Source organism: Copadichromis virginalis, linkage group LG7 (assembly GCF_057382275.1).
Source record: "Copadichromis virginalis isolate Kocher_CV1m ecotype Utaka linkage group LG7, C_Virginalis_male_GT1.1, whole genome shotgun sequence".
NCBI classification, from domain to species: domain Eukaryota; kingdom Metazoa; phylum Chordata; class Actinopteri; order Cichliformes; family Cichlidae; genus Copadichromis; species Copadichromis virginalis.
This window is the reverse complement of record NC_140624.1, coordinates 61,079,603-61,102,136: the sequence shown is the minus strand read 5'-3', so window position 1 is coordinate 61,102,136 and position 22,534 is coordinate 61,079,603. Positions and strand designations below refer to the sequence as shown.

General features: G+C 39.9%; 1 protein-coding gene across 1 annotated transcript; it reads right to left on the bottom strand.

Annotated features, from left to right (window-relative positions):
* Positions 1 to 567: 567 nt before the first annotated feature.
* On the bottom strand, positions 568 to 19,235 carry slc38a8a (solute carrier family 38 member 8a). Its single transcript, XM_085464583.1, has 10 exons — positions 19,023 to 19,235; positions 16,051 to 16,249; positions 14,662 to 14,818; positions 13,724 to 13,828; positions 11,800 to 11,857; positions 8,003 to 8,117; positions 2,949 to 3,096; positions 2,534 to 2,736; positions 2,402 to 2,453; positions 568 to 670 (listed from the first exon to the last, which is right to left on the bottom strand). Exons 1-10 carry the CDS (start codon positions 19,218 to 19,220, stop codon positions 568 to 570), a joined length of 1,338 nt encoding a protein of 445 aa, XP_085320709.1. The 5' UTR covers positions 19,221 to 19,235.
* Positions 19,236 to 22,534: the final 3,299 nt, after the last annotated feature.

The window sequence follows — 22,534 nt, the reverse complement described above, 5'->3', positions numbered from 1 at the left end:
TCCATACATTTGGCCTGCATGATAATATTTTTTAAGTTTTAATGGCTCTTGATTATTTATGTTGCACTATTGAGAATATTTTTACTTTAATTAAAGTAGAATCTATTCAAGAAAATGTGAAAAAGGTGCCGTGTGTCATTTTATAACACTCTACAATATTAAGATAAAGCTCTATACTAAGCTTTGTACAGATAAAACTAAGTGTAGAGTTTTATTTAGGGCGTTAAACTGATTGTGGCAGTGTGTTATAAGACTGTAAGCACAAACTATAGAAAATACCTGAGGATTTCATGTCAGCAAGGCAAGAGGTACGGACATAGATAATCATATAGCAAGTAGGAATAATTATCCCAAGTGAAACTAACATCCTGTACTTGAGGAGGGAGACATGATTGCTGGCTTCAGTCCTTTAAAAACCATAAGCTGCAAGTTTTGAAAGGCTGCTTCACTGATCCAGGGTCATCTCCATGTGCTGTTAAAGAGCCATAACTCACCATCGGTTATTTCACGTTTATTCCCCACTGTCTGTTTCTAAAAACGCTCGGACCATCAAGGGACGTGGAAAAGTCAGATCTTTCCGAGGAGCTGCATAACAGCGATGGTGGTGCTCTGGCCAAATATGAAGGCTCCACAGATGAGCATCACCACCCCCCAAACCGTGAAGATGACTCTGGAGGACAACAAGTGGTACCAAGTGGTCAACAAATGATGGGACTTACTTTCAGTAACATCCTTCAACCCAATCTTAACTCACTCAATGAAACAGATGGTGCAGCAGCACTGAATTTAGTCTGACCTTTACTCGTGGCACTAAATAAACCAATCATCACGTTTCATTTTACCCTTTTTGTCTTGCTTTACTTGCAGACTGTGCCGTAGGTTGTACTGTTTCTTATGATGCTACAGTGCAAGTGAGAGAAAAATTAGGAGTCAACTAATGGTTCTGTAGCCCTTAGAGTTTTGCCAACTTATCGCACCATTATTAACAGAGCGAGGTCATTACAATTAACAAAAAATCTGAAAATGTTTCTCCAAAAGTTTCATCCTTTTAATATGCATGTGCCAGCCACACATAGGTGGGTTCATAATTGAGTTAGACACAGATACAGCTTGTGGATTTGATTTATTCTGAGGAGGAATCTCTGAATGAGCAAACCAGCTGACAGACAGGTTCACATCCTGAGACCTGCGACTACTATTAAAGAATTCCTTAAAAGGTTGAAACCACAAGATTAAAAGTTTAACTGAAACTTTACATTCCAGCCATACACGCTTAGAGGATTATATTCATGCATTTATCTCTCTTAGTTTCAGCTTTCTGCACGAAAAATTTTGTGTAAAAATTGGAAACACGACTATCATCATCTACAGCAACTGTGTCAGAGGATGTTAATCATACTATGAATATTTTATCAAAACAGCAGCTTCAATGTCTCCAGGTCATCAAGTTAAGTTTAGTTGCTCCTATTAAGTCACTATTTCATAAGTTGTCTGACAACAGAAAACAACAAGAAATATGGAGAGCATCAATCCCACCATAAATGTAGAAAACACTGTAGCTGTGTTAAAACACAGTATGAGGGGACACAGAGAGCACAAAGAAAAACGCCTAGTTTTGGCCTTCCTTAGACAAATTTCTGATGCATAATGATGTAACCTATGAGAGCAGTGCTGTGATAATACTTAATAAAGACTGATTTCTAACAATCCCACTAATGAAAGGACTTCATTGAATACACAGGTTCTGTTTGCCCTGCAGCTTGACTCTCAAGTGTGTCTATAGTTGCCCCAACTGAGTCACTGCAGTTTAGTTTCTCTATGTTATCATCAATTTAGCAACTATTTGCCTTACAAAAGGCAACAGGGAGTTAATAAATTATAAAAAGTTAAGTGTGATTTGTACTTTTTACATCAAATTCTCAATGGATATAGCAATATTATCATTTTATGTATGATAAAAATCTGGTACTGTGACAGTCCTGCGTTAGAACTCTTGATTTGCATCTTGATTTTACCAGATGTCATCCCAAATTATTATGGATTTATGAATTAGTCAGCTGAGTTGTCTATATCGCTTCTGACTAGATGTTTGCTAAATTAATCACTTTAGCTTCAGATTCCGATAACTTTATTTATCCCCATGAGGCAGTTGAGAGTACAGAGAGCGGCACATACAGTGAAATAGAATAAATGCAGGAAAAAGAACAATAATGATCATAATGATATGGTTGTCACACGAAAACAACTTGAGATATAGTGCAAGCGTGAAGATCCAGTCAAACATCCATGCAGGCATTTCAGCTTATTATGCAAACTTCCTTCATTCTTTGTCTCTTCTTTGGATTACCTTCCATCTGTATATTTGCATTACATTATCATTTAAATGAAGTTTTTCCCTCACCTGGTCTTACAGGACACCGGCTCTGACTGCATGGCAAACATCAAACAGAGCCCTGTTCAAACACAAACACAAAGTTTCAACAGCACACGTGAAACATTGGTCATAACACGCATCAATAACCAAGAGCGCTACCTGGGAAGATAAAGATGAAAAATGCGCTGATCCCTCCGATCACACTGATGACCTTGCTGATGTCTGGTACAAACACAGCGATGAGCAGCGTCGCGGTTATCCACAGGACCGTTAGCATGTAGCGGCTGCGGCTTTCAAAGTCTACCGTGACCACGCCGCTGCGTCTCTGTCGCCAGCTCAGCAGCAGGTCCTGGATCACTGATCTGAGGAGCAGAAACAGATGCGTAGCCACACACTGTCTTTTGTAATTGAAACATTGCACCCTGTGAAGACGATTTAGGTGCTCGCAGTTTGTGTCTTTGCCCTCACTTCACGTAAGAGTTTTCAAATGTGAAACTTTGCTTTAACTGAGAATCGCTTCATTTAAATGGAAAAGTGAGCCAAGTTAACAAGATTCAACTGAAGAGTTGCTGACCTGCCGAGCAGCAGGGTGATGGGATAGATGGTGATGATAGAGATGCTAAACAGCAGCCTCGCAATCAGCATTAGGACATCGCTGCTAGTGTACGACATTAAAATGTCAGGCCTCGCGTCCTTTCCAAATGTCAGGAACCCATAAACTCCTGCAACAGAGAATTCAATTCAATTCAATTCAATTTTATTTATATAGCGCCAAATCACAACAAAAGTCGCCTCAAGGCGCTTCATAGATACAGAGAAAAACCCAACAATCATATGACCCCCTATGAGCAAGCACTTTGGCGACAGTGGGAAGGAAAAACTCCCTTTTAACAGGAAGAAACCTCCGGCAGAACCAGGCTCAGGGAGGGGCGGCCATCTGCTGCGACCGGTTGGGGTGAGAGAAGGAAGACAGGATAAAGACATGCTGTGGAAGAGAGACAGAGGTTAATAACAGATATGATTCAATGCAGAGAGGTCTATTAATACATAGTGAGTGAGAAAGGTGACTGGAAAGGAAAAACTCAATGCATCATGGGAATCCCCCGGCAGCCTACATCTATTGCAGCATAACAAAGGGAGGATTCAGGGTCACCTGGTCCAGCCCTAACTATATGCTTTAGAAAAAAGGAAAGTTTTAAGCCTAATCTTAAAAGTAGAGATAGTGTCTGTCTCCCGAATCCAAACTGGAAGCTGGTTCCACAGAAGAGGGGCCTGAAAACTGAAGGCTCTCCCTCCCATTCTACTTTTAAATACTCTAGGAACAACAAGTAGGCCTGCAGAGCGAGAGCGGAGCGCTCTAATAGGGTGATATGGTACTACAAGGTCATTAAGATAAGATGGGGCCTGATTATTTAAGACCTTGTATGTGAGGAGCAGGATTTTGAATTCAATTCTGGATTTAACAGGAAGCCAATGAAGGGAAGCCAAAACAGGAGAAATATGCTCTCTCTTTCTAGTCCCTGTCAGGACTCTTGCTGCAGCATTTTGGATTAGCTGAAGGCTTTTCAGTGAGTTTTTTGGACATCCTGATAATAATGAATTACAGTAGTCCAGCCTGGAAGTAATAAATGCATGAACTAGTTTTTCAGCGTCACTCTGAGACAGGATATTTCTAATTTTAGAGATGTTGCGCAAATGGAAGAAAGCAGTCTTACATATTTGTTTAATATGTGCATTGAAGGACATGTCCTGGTCAAAAATGACTCCAAGGTTCCTCACCGCGTTACTGGAGGCCAAGGTAATGCCATCCAGAGTAAGAATCTGATTAGATACCATATTTCTAAGATTTTCAGGGCCGAGTACAATAACCTCAGTTTTATCTGAATTAAGAAGCAGAAAGTTAGCGGCCATCCAGGTCTTTATGTCTTTAAGACATTCCTGCAGTTTAACTAATTGGTGTGTGTTATCTGGCTTCATGGACAGATAGAGCTGGGTGTCATCTGCATAGCAGTGAAAATGTATGCTATGTCTTCTAATGATACTGCCTAAGGGAAGCATGTATAATGTAAACAGAATTGGTCCTAGCACTGAACCCTGTGGAACTCCATAATTAACCTCAGTGTGTGAAGAGGACTCTCCATTTACATGCACGAATTGGAGTCTATTAGATAGATATGATACAAACCACTGCAGTGCAGTACTTGTAATACCTACAGCATGTTCTAATCGCTCTAATAGGATATTATGATCAACAGTATCGAACGCTGCACTGAGGTCTAGCAGGACAAGCACAGAGATGAGTCCACTGTCAGAGGCCATAAGAAGATCATTTGTAACCTTCACTAAAGCTGTTTCTGTGCTGTGATGAGCTCTGAAACCTGACTGAAACTCTTCAAATAAACCATTCCTCTGCAGATGATCTGTTAGCTGTTTGACAACTACTCTTTCAAGGATTTTTGATATGAAAGGAAGGTTGGAGATTGGCCTATAATTAGCTAAGACTGCTGGGTCTAGAGATGGCTTTTTGAGTAAAGGTTTAACTACAGCCAGCTTGAAGGCCTGTGGTACATAGCCGATTATTAGAGATAGGTTGATCATATTTAAGATCGAAGAATTAATTAATGGCAGGACTTCTTTGAGCAGTTTTGTAGGAATGGGGTCTAAAAGACACGTTGAGGGTTTGGAGGAAGTAATTATTGAAGTTAACTCAGAAAGATCAATTGGAGAAAAAGAGTCTAACTTAATATCAATGGTACTAAGAGTAGCTGTAGATAATATTACATCTGTGGGATGATTATTGGTAATTTTTTCTCTAATGATAAAAATTTTATTTGTGAAGAAGTTCATGAAGTCATTACTAGTTAACGTTAAAGGGATGGTTGGCTCAAAAGAGCTCTGACTTTTTGTCAGCCTGGCTACAGTGCTGAAGAGAAACCTGGGGTTGTTCTTATTTTCTTCAATCAGTGATGAATAGTAAGATGTTCTGGCTTTGCGGAGGGCTTTCTTATAAAGCAGCAAACTATTTCTCCAGGCTAAATGATGATCCTCTAGATTTGTGACACGCCATTTCCTCTCCAGATTACGAGTCATCTGCTTTAGGGTACGTGTTTCAGAATTATACCACGGAGTCAGGTACTTCTGATTTGAGGCCTTAGTTTTCACAGGAGCTACAGTATCCAGAGTCGTACGTAGTGAGGAGGTGAAATTATTAACAAGATAATCGACCTCTGTTGGGGTAGCGTTCAGATAGCTGCTTTGCTCTGTGTTGGTACAGGGCATTGGAGATGATAACAGTGGGTGGATTATATTCTTAAACTTAGTTACAGTGCTTTCAGAAAGACATCTACTTTGATAAAGTCTACTCTTCACCGCTGTGTAATCAATTATTGTAAAAGTAAATGTTATCAGGAAATGATCAGACAGGAGAGGGTTTTCAGGAAACACTGTTAAATGTTCAGGTTCTATGCCATATGTTAAAACAAGATCTAGAGTGTGATTAAAGTGGTGGGTGGGTTCTTTTACATTTTGAGAGAAACCAATTGAGTCTAATAACAGATTAAATGCCATGTTGAGGCTGTCATTTTTAGCATCTACATGGATGTTAAAATCACCCACAATAATTATTTTATCTGAGCTCAGAACTAAATTAGATATAAAGTCTGAGAAATCAGACAGAAACTCTGTGTAAGGCCCAGGTGGACGATAGATGATAACAAGTAAGACTGGTTTCTGAGTTTCACAGCTGGGGTGGACAATGTTAAGCATCAGGCTTTCAAATGAATTAAAAGTCTGTCTTGGTCTTTCATTAATTAATAGGCTGGTGTGAAAAATTGCTGCCACACCGCCCCCTCGGCCTGTGCTTCGAGATTTCTGGTAGTTAGAATGGCTCGGGGGTGTTGATTCATTTAAACTAACATAATCATCCTGCTGCAACCAGGTTTCTGTAAGGCAGAGTAAATCAATTTGTTGATCAATTATTAAGTCATGTACTAACAGAGACTTGGAGGAGAGAGACCTAATATTTAATAATCCACATTTCACTGTTTTACTCTTTGGTTCAGATGTGGATACTGTATTGTTCTTTCTTTGTGATTGTTTATGTTTAAGTTGTTTGTTGCTGGTTTTTAGTTTGTTTTTTGTCTTTTTGGAAGCTGACACAGTCTCTATGGAGATGGGTTTTTGGGGGGGTAGCAGGAGGAGAGAAGCTGCAGAGAAGCGTGTAAGACTGCAACTCTGCTTCCTGGTCCCAACTCTGGATAGTCATATTTTGGGGGGTTTAATAAATTTGTCCATATTTCTAGAAATATGGACAAATATGGAGAAGTGTGAAGGTTTACAGTTACCAACAACTGCAGCTTATCTGCAGCCACAAATGATTTATAATCATTTCACGAGTTATTTTAAAAAAAAAATAGATATAAAACTTGGGTAAAGCCACCTTGATGTAACTCATTGCTTTATGAGGTAATGGTTTTAATCCTTGACTTGAGTGTTTTGGGGCATCACCAGCTTTTTTTTATGAAACCCAGCGTCACAATGAGTGAACCTGAATGAAATATGAAGGTTGTCCTGTAGAAGCAACTCTGAAGTCACCTTAAAATGCCTAAACAGGCCTATTTGTGGAGTTATTTTGAAGATTATTTTGAAATTAACTTTGTGGTCACTGAAATTCTGTTGATTTTGCAGAGTCACAGGTTTAAAAAAAAAAGGCTTAAAAAGCAGGCTGACTTTGTCCCAAAATAAACTGAAAATTCTCCTCCCATTCAGTCACAAAGGTAGTCAAAACCTATGGCCTACCCTTACTCTATCGTCTTTCTTATTATACATAGAACTACAAATTACAAAATTAATTGAATGTTCAAAAGAGCTTCCAACTAGCAGATAAGATAATCAACCTTTTAAAAAGTGTTTACAAAGGCCATCAACTCTGGTCATTTTCCCATCGCCTTCTAAAGAACTCAACTTCTTTTTTGCAACCGAAAGAGTTGCCCTCTGTTGGCCTCTGTGAGCAGAGTGAGGATTACTGTCAGTTCATATTTTTTGTGTATGCGTATGAGGTTAAAACTTGTACGTGATCACAATTTCTTTCCAGAATTACAGCCAAGCTGAGCCACATTCAGAGCACCTCAGATGGCTGCAACTCCCTGAGCCTGGTTCTGCCGGAGGTTTCTTCCTGTTAAAGGGAGTTTTTCCTTCCCCCTGTTGCCAAAGTGCTTGCTAATAGGGGGAAATATGATTGTTGAGTTTTTCTCTGTATGTATTATTGTAGGGTCTACCTTACAATATAAAGCGGCTTGAGGCGACTGTTGTTGTGATTTGGCGCTGTATAAATAAAACTGAAATTTAAAGCAGTTCTTTTTTTTCATTGGGCTCAACAAGAGTTTAGTACAATACATAGGAACCAAAAATGGAGTATTTGATGAGTAGTTACATATTTCATCGGATGTAATGTATATTAACTGCATAGCTGTATAGTATGTAACTGCAAAACTAAAATAAAGTCCATCATTAGTGAGATAAAATCAGTATTCAAGTAATAAAAAACGTGTATAAGAGTATATAACACATAAGATATGAAATATAACTTGGGTGGGTTGTGGAGAGAGGAAGCAGAGGAAGTCATTTGACCTGTGAGGGAGTAAATGACGAAGCAGAAGATCATGGAGATCACAGAGATGAAGACCCAGTGAGAGAGCCGCTGGTTCTCCAGGCTGCTGTAGATGGCGATGGACGCCTCGTGACACTGAAACCAGCACAAAGATGTGAAATTCAATCACACTTTAAGTATAGAAGGAAACAGTAACAGTGCCCACAGTCAGACAATCCCCTGACACATTGAGCCAAACGCTTCAACCAGGGAATAGTCGCTGGTCAGACAGCATGTCTCTGTAACAGTCTGCGTCGGATTATTCTCCTCTCTTTGGATCTCATAGTTCAGGCTGGTCTTATTATGTCTGATGTTACTGCCAGTGTGACGAACTGAGGTAGGAAATAAAAGAAGGTGCACGGGCTGTGTCAGTGGCACAATAGGGCTGAATTAATCCTTCATAGATTTCAGGATAAAGACTCTTGTCCCTACTTGATCCCAGCTGCCACCGGGCAGTGTAAAATCTCGCTTCCTTTTTCCTTGCCCTCCCTTCCTCTCAGGATCTCATCAGCCCTCTATTCAACCCTTTGCCCTGCAATCACTCACCCTGAGGGAGCGTGTCTATGTGTTTGTTTGAGAGGACATGCATCAATCCTCTCACACTTTCGCCTCCTTTTATTAGATCCCGCCACCAGCCTTCAGGGGTCACCTTGGCAACTTGGGAAGTTACACATCAGTCTGTCCTGCTTGAGACTGACAGAATGATCTTTTTTCCATGCACTCTGCCCTGCTATTAAATATGAAAAGCTCACTCTGCGGCGCTCCCACGGAGCACAGTGAGCGGCAGCTTGCTGACCTTTACACTGAAGTTAAACACACTCTCCTGAGAAGCCTTAAAGATTAAGTGAGAACGCCCACTCTCCAATATGAGCCATTATATGCTACATAGAAAGTTCTATATTACATCAAAGAGCAAAAAAACACACAAAACGACTTCTGTGTTTCCAGCCCAATACAATGGACGTGAATGATACGATGTGAGAGTGTATTTAGCCAAATAATCTATACGTTTTGCTGATGTTAAATTTAGCTAGACATTATCAGACATAAACATTTCCTGAGGGAAATATCAGCTTTATACACAGCTGATCCACCTAATGGAGCCCTTGCAGTAGCTTCATTTTATATTCCAAAATCTAAACATCTGGCACGCACTGAGTCAATAACGCTGAGATGTGCATCCTCACATCCTCACTTCTGCTTGCGTCGAGATATTTAACACCCTCCACCTGCCCGTCCGCCTGATGCAGTAAGAGCACTGACAAAGCACTGACAGCAGTTTTAAAGCTTCTTTTTGGTACGTGTTGAGCAAACATCGTGCATCTCAGACTTTGTCATAGCTTGGCCCTCTCGCTTGTAATACGCCCCAGTGGCTAAATGGTAAGGCTGCATACCTCATGACCTTGGCGCCTATACTTTCCAAGCACCTTTGGTGTAAATATAGATGGATTTGCTTTGGTTTATTTCTGTAACCTTGTGATTCCCCAAATCTCTGTCATAAACCGATTTGCCAGCTTCTGTGTGAACGTAAAAGTATGTGACTTGTTTTGGCATTTTAATTTTATCTGATGGCCGCAGCAGTGATGCAGAGAGGCTGTCCAGGAAGAGTGAGGGCCATGCCAACTATAGTTTAGCATTATTTTTTAACGATAAAGCTCTATTTTGATTCCTGAGACTTTATGGAAGAAAGAATCAAGACATGGAAGATTTCTATTCTTATCCAACTGCAACTACGGTGCTTCATACACGATAAAATTACAGGATGACTGCTTCAACATTTACACAGTCACATCTGTTTTTGGACAATGGCACATTTTTTTGCCTACATTCACCAAAACAGTTGATTTTAAATGAAACAATCTGTGTAACTGAGCTGCAAACTTTCCGCTTTAATTCAAGGGGTTTAACAATAATTTTCAACTATTTAGGAATTGCAGTCATTTTTATACACAGTCTCCCATCTTCAGAGGCACAAAAGTGATTGGACACATAATTTCAAATAGGGATTGTTTTTAATGCTTGAAGGTCCTTTGCAGTCAATGTGTGCCTGAAGTCGAGAACCCATGGACATCATTAAATGCTGTATTTCCTCTCTTGAGATACTGTCGGTGGCCTCTAATGCAGCTGCCCTTAGTTGCTGCTCATTTTGTGGCTCTCTGCCTTCAGTTTTCTGTTCAGTAATTGAACAAAATGTTCTGGTCTAAATTCTTTGTCCTGAGAAACTTGGGTTGATTTTGCACTACCCTTTAAATCTACCACCCAAGTCGTCAAAGTCCTAAGATATGCTTTGAATCATTTGCTCTGTGAAAAGCCATCTAATCTGTGTTGCAGCATTTGGCTGATCTGAGCAATCAGTATAGTCTTTTTCCACTTCACACTTCATCTAACTTCTAAAAACACTAGTGGCCTGGTTCCACTAGCAGCCATCCATACCCATGCCATAACATTCCTTCCACCATGTTTGATAGATAATCTTATATTGTTCAGATCATGAGCTGTTTCTTTCCTTCTTAATACTTTTCTCTTTCCATTGTTCCAATAGAAGGCAAACTGGGTTTTATTTTAAATAAAATTTTAAATAATTCTATTTTTTTAGCTGTGCCACCTGTTTCAGATGTTTTCTGGCAAAATCTAATCTGCCCTTCGTGTTCTACAGCAAGATGCAAACAATTGCTTTGCATCTTGCTGTAAACCCTCTGTATTCATATTGATGTTTCTTGATTGGAGACTATGATCCACTATGTTGGTATAAAGAGTCAAAATTACAAAAATTGTTATTGCTCCAAAACATATGGACCTAATGCCTTTAATAGCCCCGGCTGCCTCAGTCTCAGTGTCCTCAGCCTTAAAAGCACAAGAACAAAACAACACTTTTCTTGTTATTTTCTGAAAGTGACATGGCAGCTGTGTCTGTATCATTTACAAACATAAGACCCATATTTTAAATTACAGCAAATTATCACATGTCATCTAAACGCATTCTCTCCCATTACGTTGGTTTGTATACATCTACAAATGTCAGCTAAATTAAAACCATTGAGCCATTTATCAAGCTTTTTGATTGTAAGAGCAGTACTTCAGATTTTTTTCCCACTCACATTAAGAGCAAACTTTAACCTTATCTCAAGAAATTTGGCTAAAAAATTAAATTAATTCCTCCACTGTTATTATCTCAGGCAAACAATTCAAATTCTCCTGCAAAACAACAAAACGCTGTACTTAACCCCCCCCCCCCCCAAAAAAAAGCTGAAACAGAAACTAACACAGAACACATGACCTGGTGTTTGTTTGCTATCTTTCCAGTACAGCGAGATCATTTATTTGCCAATGTATTTCCACTTTGTTACCTTTATACCTTTTGTTTTTAATTTCCTGTCTTATTATTTATTATTTTTGTAAATGTCCTAATCGTTTTGCAGAGGCAAATGAGTCATGCTTTTTACCATTTATCTCAATGGTTTTGGGGGCAGAGACATCAGAGCCACATATCTAAAGCCTTTATAAATACTGAAGTCCAAAATATCTGCAGTATAACTAAAAGACGTTCAGGTGAAACATTATGAAGACGTGCCTCATTACCTGCTTAGAAATTACTTGCATATTTAGCCACATATATACACTTCCAAGTAGTTTTTCCTGCTGATACATTACGTACTCCTCCACAGACAGCTGTGCTTGCACTGGCCTCCAGCCTTAAGGCAGCACGACGATGCAAACACATGTTATCCAAGTTTTAGATGAACATAAACATCAACATATTTTAAATTGCTGCACTCACTTGGAAACCAAAGCAGATGGTCGGGATGACACTGAACATGGCGGCCCAGGAGTTCATCCTTAAGGAGGAAACACAAGAGTCATTTTCATGGATTCACAAATGCCACCGGAAGAAGAATTAGTCTATTATTGAGGCACCGCTGATAATGCCATGGCATTTAGAGACTCTTCACTCTAGAGTTACTCTGTCAATCACAGGCAAATGGGTGATAAGAGCTGCCGAGTTAAGTCAGTGATCCAGACAGAGCAACACAGGGCTTCAGGTGGACAACTGCGTCTGTCCTAGTGGCCTCAATTCAGACAGATTTATGAGGAAGCTTTACAAAAGCCATATTTCCTGGGTGCAACCTCAATATGTGGACTAGCTCTGGTGATGAAGTATATTTACGACACATAGATGATAACTAAAAGATGAAAACTTCATCATCAAGACTGAAAAGAGCATTTAAGAGAAGAGTTAGAATATGTTTATTAGAACTAGACAGGACTGCTGATGCCTACCTAACAGTCAAGAAACCCCTTTCTGCAGCACCCCCTGGTGTTGGGTGCCAGTATCAAAAATGTGTCTGCATAGAGTTCTGTGAAGAGGAACGTTTTCAAAAGAACCTCCATTGGCAGCAATAATTTGAAGTGATTGTTTTCCATATGACTTAATCAGTGTCTCACATTGTTGTGGAGGATTTCTATCCCACTCTTCTTTAAAACAACGCTTCATGGATGGATGAAGTTTATATATATATATATATATATATATATATATATATATATATATATATATATATATATATATATATATATATATAAAACTTCATCCATCCATCCTTAACAAGGTTACCGGTGGAGCCGGTAGGTTACACTCTGGACAGGTCATTTGCACCATTCACACCTATGCCCAATTTAGGATCAACTAAATTAACCTAACCTCACTAAATGCATGTCTTTGGCCAGAGTACCCAAAAAGAACATGCAAACTCCACACAGAAAAACCCAGGACCCTTTTGCTGTGAGGCAGCGGTGTTAACCAGCATGCTACCTGCTACGGTCGCTCACCTCTAGTGGCTCTCCCTTAATGAGAGAGTTTTTTTCTCCCTTTCCTGTGTTCCAGGTCTGCCTCATGAGCTGGAGCTGAGGTGTGTTGCAGCTCGTCAGCCACGACTGCCATCTCAAACCGCCACGCCCCTTCCACGTCCCCCATTTGCCAGAACTGTGAGCTACAGTGGTTTGGGCAGCAGGCGGCAGCTGTGTGTGAATTTAAACTCTGTGTAACTTTGACTTTCTTTCTTTGTTGTGAGTAAAAGTATGCCTTTACAGTGTTAATAGTTAATCACAGTGGAAGCAGGTAGGGGTGCTCTGCCATTTTTGTTTCAATTGTTTTCTCCTGTTTTTAGCTGGACAGGGAGCTCAGCCACTGTATTCTGTTTTTGGCTCGAGAGTTCTTGATGTGTTTTCTTAGTTTGTTTTGTTTTGTTTGTTGTTTTTGGCCTTGGAGACCGTGAAGAAAAGAGCTTCCCTGTGTTCATCTTTACTTTAGTAGTTTTGTGTAATAAATCACGTTTAATGACACCTATTTTTCTTTTTCACTTTGTTACTTTCTTTCTTTTTTTTAACAAAAGTGGTTCCATGGTGTAGTGGATAATGCATTTGCATTATATGTGAAGGATTTAAAATTGTTTACACTAAATATTATCTAAGAGTGAATCAGCACAGTTCTAAAAATAAAAATAAAAAACCAAGCATTGAGCTGGAGAACTGAAAACAAGCGAATCAACCACAGCATTGATAATTCACTGCACTCTCGATGCTGCCAGTCTGTCCGAAGACCAGTCTGAACCTCACTTCACTTACTGTTGTGACCAGTGAAGCAAGCAGATTGTTTGGAGCCCTGGAACCCATTATTTGTAGCCCTCAAACACAAACGTACGTACCCATTGGTGTGGAGAGGGCTGTTGTGAACCAGAACAGAAGGCATGGTATGGTATTTGATGATGATGGCTGTGGTCAGGTAGGTCGCAGCCAAAGTACCCAGAACACTGTGAGAGGATGGAGACAAAAAGCCTGCTTCAGACAGAAATCAGACTGAAACATTCAGTCCAACATAAAATGAATGAGAGGCTTACTTGAGGCTGACCAGGGTCATGTTCTCTACTCATTTATCCATATAGAGACATGCTTGACCTGTATGCTCTGAATAAATGAGGATCATAATCCTCTTCTTTAAGAAAAGAAACGCTGCGGCACCGTAAAGCTGAGTAAGCACACCTCCAAAACACTAACAAATCTGAACACCAGTTTTGCAGGCTATGCTACTCCTGAGAAACAACCTTTATACTTCACCCACCACACAGAAACCTCAAAATTAGGTCTGCAACTGACTATACACTTACACAACAGCTTATGGCCTGTGAATGGTGATATTAGAAGGGCGCTTGTAATAGGATTTTGTATTAATATTACAGTAAATATGAAACTGTATGCTGAGCCAAGATGTTAAAGTTGTCATGAAGGCTGCCAGCAGGTAAAAGGTCATCGATCTTGATAACATTAATCTCCTCATTACTTATTGGTTTCCTATATCGTGATCATTTTTCCTAATTTGACAGTTTGGCCTTTGGGTGGCAGCACAGTGAAGTTTTTGAAATAATCAAAAAAGAAACTGTGAATGAAAAGTCTCACACAAATAATCATAAAGAAATCAAGTATTTTTCAGTGGGTAGTTCAGGCATTGTGACTAAAATCTTTTGGATACAGCTGGGTGCAGCAGGAAATATGAATGATAAATTTGAACCGTCCATTAGCTGTCATTATCACCTAATTTAAAAAATAATAATAACTACTATAAGTGCCACCACATGTAACACCTGACCTGATGTATTTCTGAATGCTGATCTCTTTGGAGATGGATAATGGCAGGATGAGGAAGAAACAGAGCAGCACCAAAGCGAAGCGCCGGTCCATGTAGAAGTGTTCTGGCATCTCTGACTCCGGAAGATTAGTTACCAGCTCATGCAGGGAGTCGCTCACTGACAGACACAAAACAGCGACGTAACAACACACATATATCACAGATGTGAAAGTTAAATGCATTTTTTTTTTAAAACAGAGAAAATGCAAATAAAACTGCTGTCTAATTCATGAACAGCAATCTGCTTCTACCAATTTCCCTGCTTGCATATCTCAGTTTGGTTTTAAAAAAATAAACTTGAAAAAAGATGTTGCTAAATGAAAGTGCTGAAAAGTCCAATTCAAAACAGATCACAGTGGTAAATGTGCCCAAAAACCTAAATCAAAAACACATTCTTGTGCTTCAATCGCTTTCCTTTTTTCTAAAAACGTAAAATATGTCTAGAAATCCATTTACAAACTATGAATCTGTGGCTCCATAAACTACAGATGGATGGATTTTATAAACCAAGTGTACAGATTTATATATTTTTCCCACTGGCCCTTCAAGAAAGCTGTATTTTAGAGGATATGAATTATGAATCTATTTCAGTGCCTGTAATCTGGACAGAAAGATTATATACAATAGGATCCTATCATTTAATCACTTTAAATCTGCATTTCATTTTAGAGATGACACGAGCTGAGCAAGGCTGCCAAAACTGCAGTTGCTCTGTGGTTTTGAAATACACTGTTGAACATTTATGCATGTACTGTCTATTTGCATCACTCTCTGAATTATTTTCACTCTTCTAACTGACATTTAGTGCATGCTCACTTCTTTGAAGTATCAAACTGAACTGTATGAAAGAGGCAATATCAGGGCTGTAAAATTAATGTAACAATGTAGTACAAAAGTCTGCACTTCCTCTTCCAGCCACTTGAGGCTGCCTCCAAAAGCAACCTGATCCCCCATGTTTCATTTTTATTAGTAACATAAAACAAATCTGTCACTCAACACAGTTCAATCGTATTTATAAATCTCTAGTTCACAACTGTGACATTTGACATTTGCTGAACAACTGACATTAAAATCCACCAGAAATGTGTCGAATCAAACCTGCAACGAGCTGCAGTGGTTTCATGTTGCTGCAACACAGAGCCAACAGATGCATTTCTGTACCACTGTGTCTGCATTTATCCATTCAAACACAACACAACACTGAGAGTTCGAACTAAATACAGTATTCAACACACTCTGAATAGCTCCTGCTGGCAAACAATGTTGGATAACAGGAAAATGATTTTTTTTAAAAATAGTAAATTTAGGAAATGATGAAAGATTGAAAAATAAAAGTGAACATTAACTCACACTTTTCCAGCTGGTCATCCACTATGACCAGAAAGGCCACAGAAATCATGAAGAGGTTGAAGACAAAACAGATCTCACACAGTTGGCCAATGACATGCCCACATATCTTCTTCACCACCGCCTGGTAGGTGCATTGGCCACTAATGGACGAGGAATAGCCCAGGATAATCAGGCCACTAATCAGGAACACGAGGGAAACCTGAGCAGGTGAAGAAAACCAAGACAATAAGACAATGTTAAATCAACTTCCAAGTGTTATTTTGACTGTGTTCTGCTCAATACATTTAAATGACAAAAGCCTAAATTCAGTCAAACTGAATACCCTTTGTTCACGTGCAGCTCTAGGTCCTGAGTCCAAAAGTGCTTGGTAAATAAAAGATCATCAGGAAACATTAAAGTTTTCTTTTTGCCCGTGCACGTTTGGGAAACATCAGTGTTTCACTAACTTCTGATCAGGTCCTCGTGTCTATTTTTAAATGTATTGCATACTCTGCTGATGGATAACATAAGTGAAACTAATACAATTACTAAATGCCTGCGTGGATGCATGTAATTTATTGGCAGTGTGACAAATGTATTTAATGAATGACCCCATGGAAAACTAAGAAATGCACTGGGTGTCACAGCAACTCAATAATGCACTTAGACATGTAATGGTGACATTGTCAAGATGACCTGTTCATGGTCAAACTGAGAAATCAGAATATGGAAGAAAGGTGATTTAAGTGGCTGTAAATACATGGTTGTTAGTGCCAGAGAGGCTGGATTAGTATTTGGATACTGGATTATGCTGATCTACTGGGAGTTTTCCACTCAATCATCTCCAGAGTTTATATAGAACAGTCTGAAAAAGAAAAAATATCCAGTAAGCACCAAGTCTTGATATGAGAAGTCAGAACAGAATGACCAGACTGTTTCAAGTTGATAGGATGGAAACAGTAATTCAAATGACCACTTGTCTTCTATGCAGGAGAGCATCTTTGAATTCATAAAATGTTAAACCTGGAAGCAGAAGACCAGACCAGGTCTCATTCTTGTCAGGTAAGAACAGGAAACTGATATATGATATCTGGGACTCTCCACCATTTGACCTTAGAACTGAAGGAGCTTCTCGGATGAGAGGTGAAACGTCTTCAAGTAACTTAAAGAAGTCCAGACGCTTTTCTTTGCAAGCTCCTTTGACAACAGGGAACTGAGGCTACAGTTTTCCTGTTCTGGGCTCACCAAAACTGGGCATCAGCAGACTCAGAAAATATTGCCTGGTCTGATGAGTCTTGATTTCTGCTGCAACATTTGAAAGGTAGAGTCAGAATTTGGCATAAACAACATCAAAGCATGGCTCCATCATGCGCTGTTCAGGCTGGTGGTGGTGCTGTAATGGTGTGAGGGATATTTTCTTGACACACCTTTGGCTTCTTAGTACCAGATGACCATCAATTTAAATGCCACAGCCTACCTGAGTACTGTTGCCTGATGTCCATCCCTTTATAACTGCTGTGTACCCATCTTGTGATGGCTGCTTCTAGCAGGACAGCGCGCGATATCACAAAACTCAGATGAACCGAAACTGGTTTCTTGAACATGACAGAATATTCACTGTAATCTAAAGACTTCCATAGTCACCCGAACCCAATGCAAATGACAAGTGTACAACAACTGCATGATCGATCATGTAAATGTGGACCAAAACCTGTGAGGTATGTTTCCAGCACCTTGTTGAATTTATGCCACAAAGAATTTAGACACTTCGCAAAGCAAAAAGGACTCCAGCTCCGTCCTAACACGATGTATCTGATAAAGTCTTCAGTCAGTCTATAAACAGTGCTACCAGCTGCAGGTGACTGTGCCTGTGCACACTCTTAACTTTAAGCCTCAACAGTATCCAAATGGGGGATTTGATTTTAACAGTTCAGTTCAACCATCATTACCATGTATGAAGGGGAAATGATCCACAGCAGGGATGTCAAACTCTATACACATAGTGGTCCATATACAGCCCACTTTGATCCAATGAGACTACATGATAAATGTGTAAAATTACAGAAAAAGTTAGTTCATTGCTCAGACTGTCCTGTAATTATAAAATATGACGTTTTTGCAATGGACTGACTAATAACAGAAAAAAAGGAACTTTCCTGTTATTTAATTGAGTAATAAAAAATAAAATACAGGTGAAAGTTTGAAATCTATGCACTTCTTTATATTTTCTAAAGCTGTCCAGTGGGCCGGATTCATTCATCTATCATTAGTTAAAGACCAAACTAGAGCTAAAAGTAGAGCAAATATTGGAATTTTGTTAGTCACATATAATTACATGCAAAAAGTTCACTGAATACTAACACATGTTAAATTTTAAGTGTGAGTATTGTGACACCTGTATATTTGTCTTTTTTCTGCCCCTTAGTGGCCAAGAATGAATGGCTGCAGCTTTAAATATGTTTAAAATCTTCACTGAGTTTTATGAGTGCAGAGAGTATCCAGAGAGGGTAAAACAAGAAAAAAAATATAAGTCTTGAACAATCTTTGCTCTGTGGAGTTGCTTTGCTAAACAAATTGCCAAAATTACAGTTTTAGAGTCTGCACATTAACAAGAAAAAGACTTTGTGGGGATTTCTTTACAAACTTTTGGACCACTATAGAGGCCAAGTGAGGAGAACATTTTTATTGAGATAAGAATAAAGTGAATTTTAAAGTCCTGAGGTCAAGTCTAACATGGCCTCTCCTGCCATGTGGAGAAGATCACAGTGTTTTTAATTAATCTCAGAGGGCCCCAGTTTAAAGGAGATAAGATGTATCACTTCCACTCAAAAACCTCCCAGAATCAATAAATATAAAACTGTTACTGCTGATAAATAATCTTTTTAAAAAAAGGTAATTTTGTGTATTAGACAGGACTCAGTGATGCAGGGGGAAAAAAATTCAAAGTGTGAATTTTTGTATAATATGTCTTTCTAAAATGAATAAATACCCACCAGCTCCACGGTGATAGCGCTGTGGATTCCTCCGGCTCTCTCGAAGGCCCAGGGGAAGTTGAGGAGCCCAGCACCCAGAGCGGATTTAAGCATGATGAAAATGGCCCCCACAGAGCCCAGCCGGGGCCCAACGTCCAGAGGTGGCTTGGGCGAGGCTGAAGCCAGAAGACTGATGCTCTCTCTGGCCAATTCCTCCATGCTCCGACCGCCAGGAGACTCACTGCGCGATACTGCGGTGCTCGCAAGTAGACTGCAAACAGGAGCAGGTCACTTGGATGCTGGGCTTGCCTCTCATAGGGGCCCACTGAGCAAGGTGGGCCGGCTGGAGAGCGGGTGGAGGGAGGGGTGGATCTGCTGCTGCTGCCTTCAGGTGCTGCTCAGAAACTTTTTACCTGTCTTTTAACTTAATCCAATGGATCACTTTCATATTGTTGTTGTTGTTATCTTCCCAAGACTTTCCTCTTTGTTTTGGTTTATTTTGTTAAAAAAAAAAGGAGAAAAAAAATCGAAATAAAAAGAAGTAATATTTAATCTGCCAAAGGACTTATTTAGAAAGCGTTCAATGTGCAAATTATTTGAAAACAAATGGGGTTTTTTTTTACATTTGTTTTTACCTTGTGTAATAAAAATGACATATTTTCTCAGTCTATATCTTATTCTAAAGGTCCTGGCAATAAAGTAGAAAATGTAGTACGCTATGAAATATGCTCTAACTGAACAGCAATAGTGTGAAATGCCTAACTAACCTTAATAATATGTTCGTAATAAGGGCTAAATGTGGTGTTCCAGTCTGTCTGCATAACTGGTTATGTAGAAAAAAAAGTCAAGTTGAGCTTCTCAATTCAGTAACCTGAATATATACACACAACAACAAACAGCCAGTATGTGTGCGTGGACAGAATTAAAGAAAAGGCTGGAATATCTATGCTAGGGAGCATCTTAGAATGAATCCTGGAGGTTGGGGTCTTTGTGAGGGCTAAATGTCCTTGACTGGTAAAGACAGTGAAAGTCTGGAAACAGAGTGGATGAGGAAGACTAAGACCTGCAGTGTGAACGTAGCCTATGGATCTGGCCTCTCCATTAGTGTTTTCTGCTTGGAGCAGAGGATCAATGGAAGATGACCGTTTTTCTTTGAAAGCTTTCTTGCACGTTCTTTTCTCTAAACATGCCGCCATTGTATCCCCTTTTCCGTCTTCCCTCTCATTCCCTCTTTTTGATGCTTTTATCTGCTTTTGTTTGCGGTGCCTCATTTAGTAGGTTGTCTGGTCTGGAAGGGGAAGTAAACATGAAGACAGTTCTGAATGGCCTACATATGTCCAGCAGAAATAACATGGGAGCATCAACTTGTAAATTTCATGCACAGGATTGATTCAGGGGTACAAAAGCCAAACCCACTTTGTTTGAACTCATCCCTTCCAAAATTTATATGTAACTTTATTTCACTTGTGAAATTGAGTTTCTTGACTTTTAATTTCATGGATGAAAATGAAAAAGCAACACAAATCAATTTCCTGCGGTGCAGTCACAGGGTAACAGATTGCACCCCGGAGTTTAAAGCCAGCTTTCTGGGAGGGGGGGGAGTAAGAAAGGAGAGAGGCAGAAGCTACAAGCAATTTGTTGATTTGCATGCATAACCCATGTGTTTGGGATTCAGACACTGAGGAAAAGGAAATTGATCTCACAAATTCCTTTGAAAATTAACGAGCCTGCCACCAGGATTGGGCATGGAGATAATGAATGAGCGGAGCTGTATTAATGGGGGTCCTTTCACAGCTTAGGTATCACAGGCCTGGACAAGCTCCAAGCAGAGAAATGCTACAGATGCAAGAACGCACACAGCACAAACAGGGAAAATGCTACAAAGCAGCTATAAGATGTGAGGAAGAATCATGGCCCTGATTTGACTCACCAGCTACACACATGGGAAATTAATTAGTAACGGATCCTAGTGGGCACATAAAAGTATCAGAAATCGCCTGATTCAAATTTTTAACCAAAGGTTTGGCAGCACATTTTTAGACGTCATCACTGGCTGCTTTCTGATAGCTTCCAGGTGTATGTGATGGGTAATTCAGATGATTTGGTGCATATTTCTTAAACACGCAGGAGGAAAGCTTACATAGAACGTGGCTGTTGAAACGCTGGGAGAGCTGGAGGAGCAGAAGTTTAGATTTCAGCCAGCGTGTCATGCTGGATACTAGTAGGATGTGATAAGGGAAGAACCAATGGATCATTTGGAGAATTCAGCTCAGAGCCACCCCAGTATATGTTTCAACTGCTCGTTCAGAATATAACCCTACAACCTGGTTGACCCAACAGGAAGTCCTGGCATCTGGGAACCTTGGAGGAAACAAGGGCATGTGACCTCCACTCACCACCAGCTTTCCCAAATCTTGTTAGCACGGCAAGCTGGCTCCGGGGTCATTTCCCAGTTTCCCAAGGTTCCGAGGGAGATTAGTTCTTAAGTGGAGCCATCATCCAAGAAGACTGGTGACAGATTCACAGGCTGATCTGGCCTATTAGGCTTGGATAAAGAGCCAAAGCTCAGAGCCCCCAGCACACCGGCATACATCACCTCTGATGAAATCAGCCTGCATCACTGAATTCAGCCCAATACCAATACTAAACCCATGAGTGGTGTGGAATTAGTCCAGTCAATCTGTGATTACTCCTCGGAAAGGAATGCAATTATTTCTTCTCAGCAGTCTGCCTCATGTCACAGGTTTAACCTCCACTTTTTAATCACTCTCTAGCGCTCGTGGTGACTGGAGCCAAAATGTTAGGTACGTAGGTTTGATCAGTTCTTTGTGATACCTGGAGCACAGTGAAGAGAAAATGTGCAAGAAAATGCAATTAATACAAAGACTAAAGCTATGATGGCATTTTTAATGCTGATTAAGCAGCTCAGTTTTATTTTTATTCAAATTAGGATTCGAGTCACCAGGACATCTACGTGGTCTAGCAGTTAAAGGTCAGAGCGGGTAAAGACAGGAACAATATAGTCCCCCAATCTACCTGTGGATGGTGACCTTTTGGCACATCAATAAACCTCTGTCTGCCACCTCCAAATGTTTATTGTTGAATGATCAAACATGCCCCCTACAAAAACCTTCTGGAAGCTTTTATTGATTTTGAGCCATTTCCCCAGGTATTTTGCTTTTAAGAAATTACTTTTCACGTAGGTAGCTTTGTGAGATGTGTGTGTGTGACTGAACCATCCTTGATTTTTGGAATAGAGCATACATTTCAACTGCATCCACAGGATGGAAACAGAAAAAGAAGCAAATGCATGATGCACAGCTGTAACCATTGTACCAGTGGTTACAGGTCCTACTGGGACCTACTGGTCCCAACAGGGAGCAGTGGACATTACATAAAAAAGGCCAAAAAATAAAATAAAATAAGGAAAACCACTAATGGAACCACCAAAAGGTTCAAAAAGGTTGTTCATGGAAACAAAGAAAAGAAACAGCAGTTTGCACACTGCTGATTCTTTGCCTTTATCACATCTA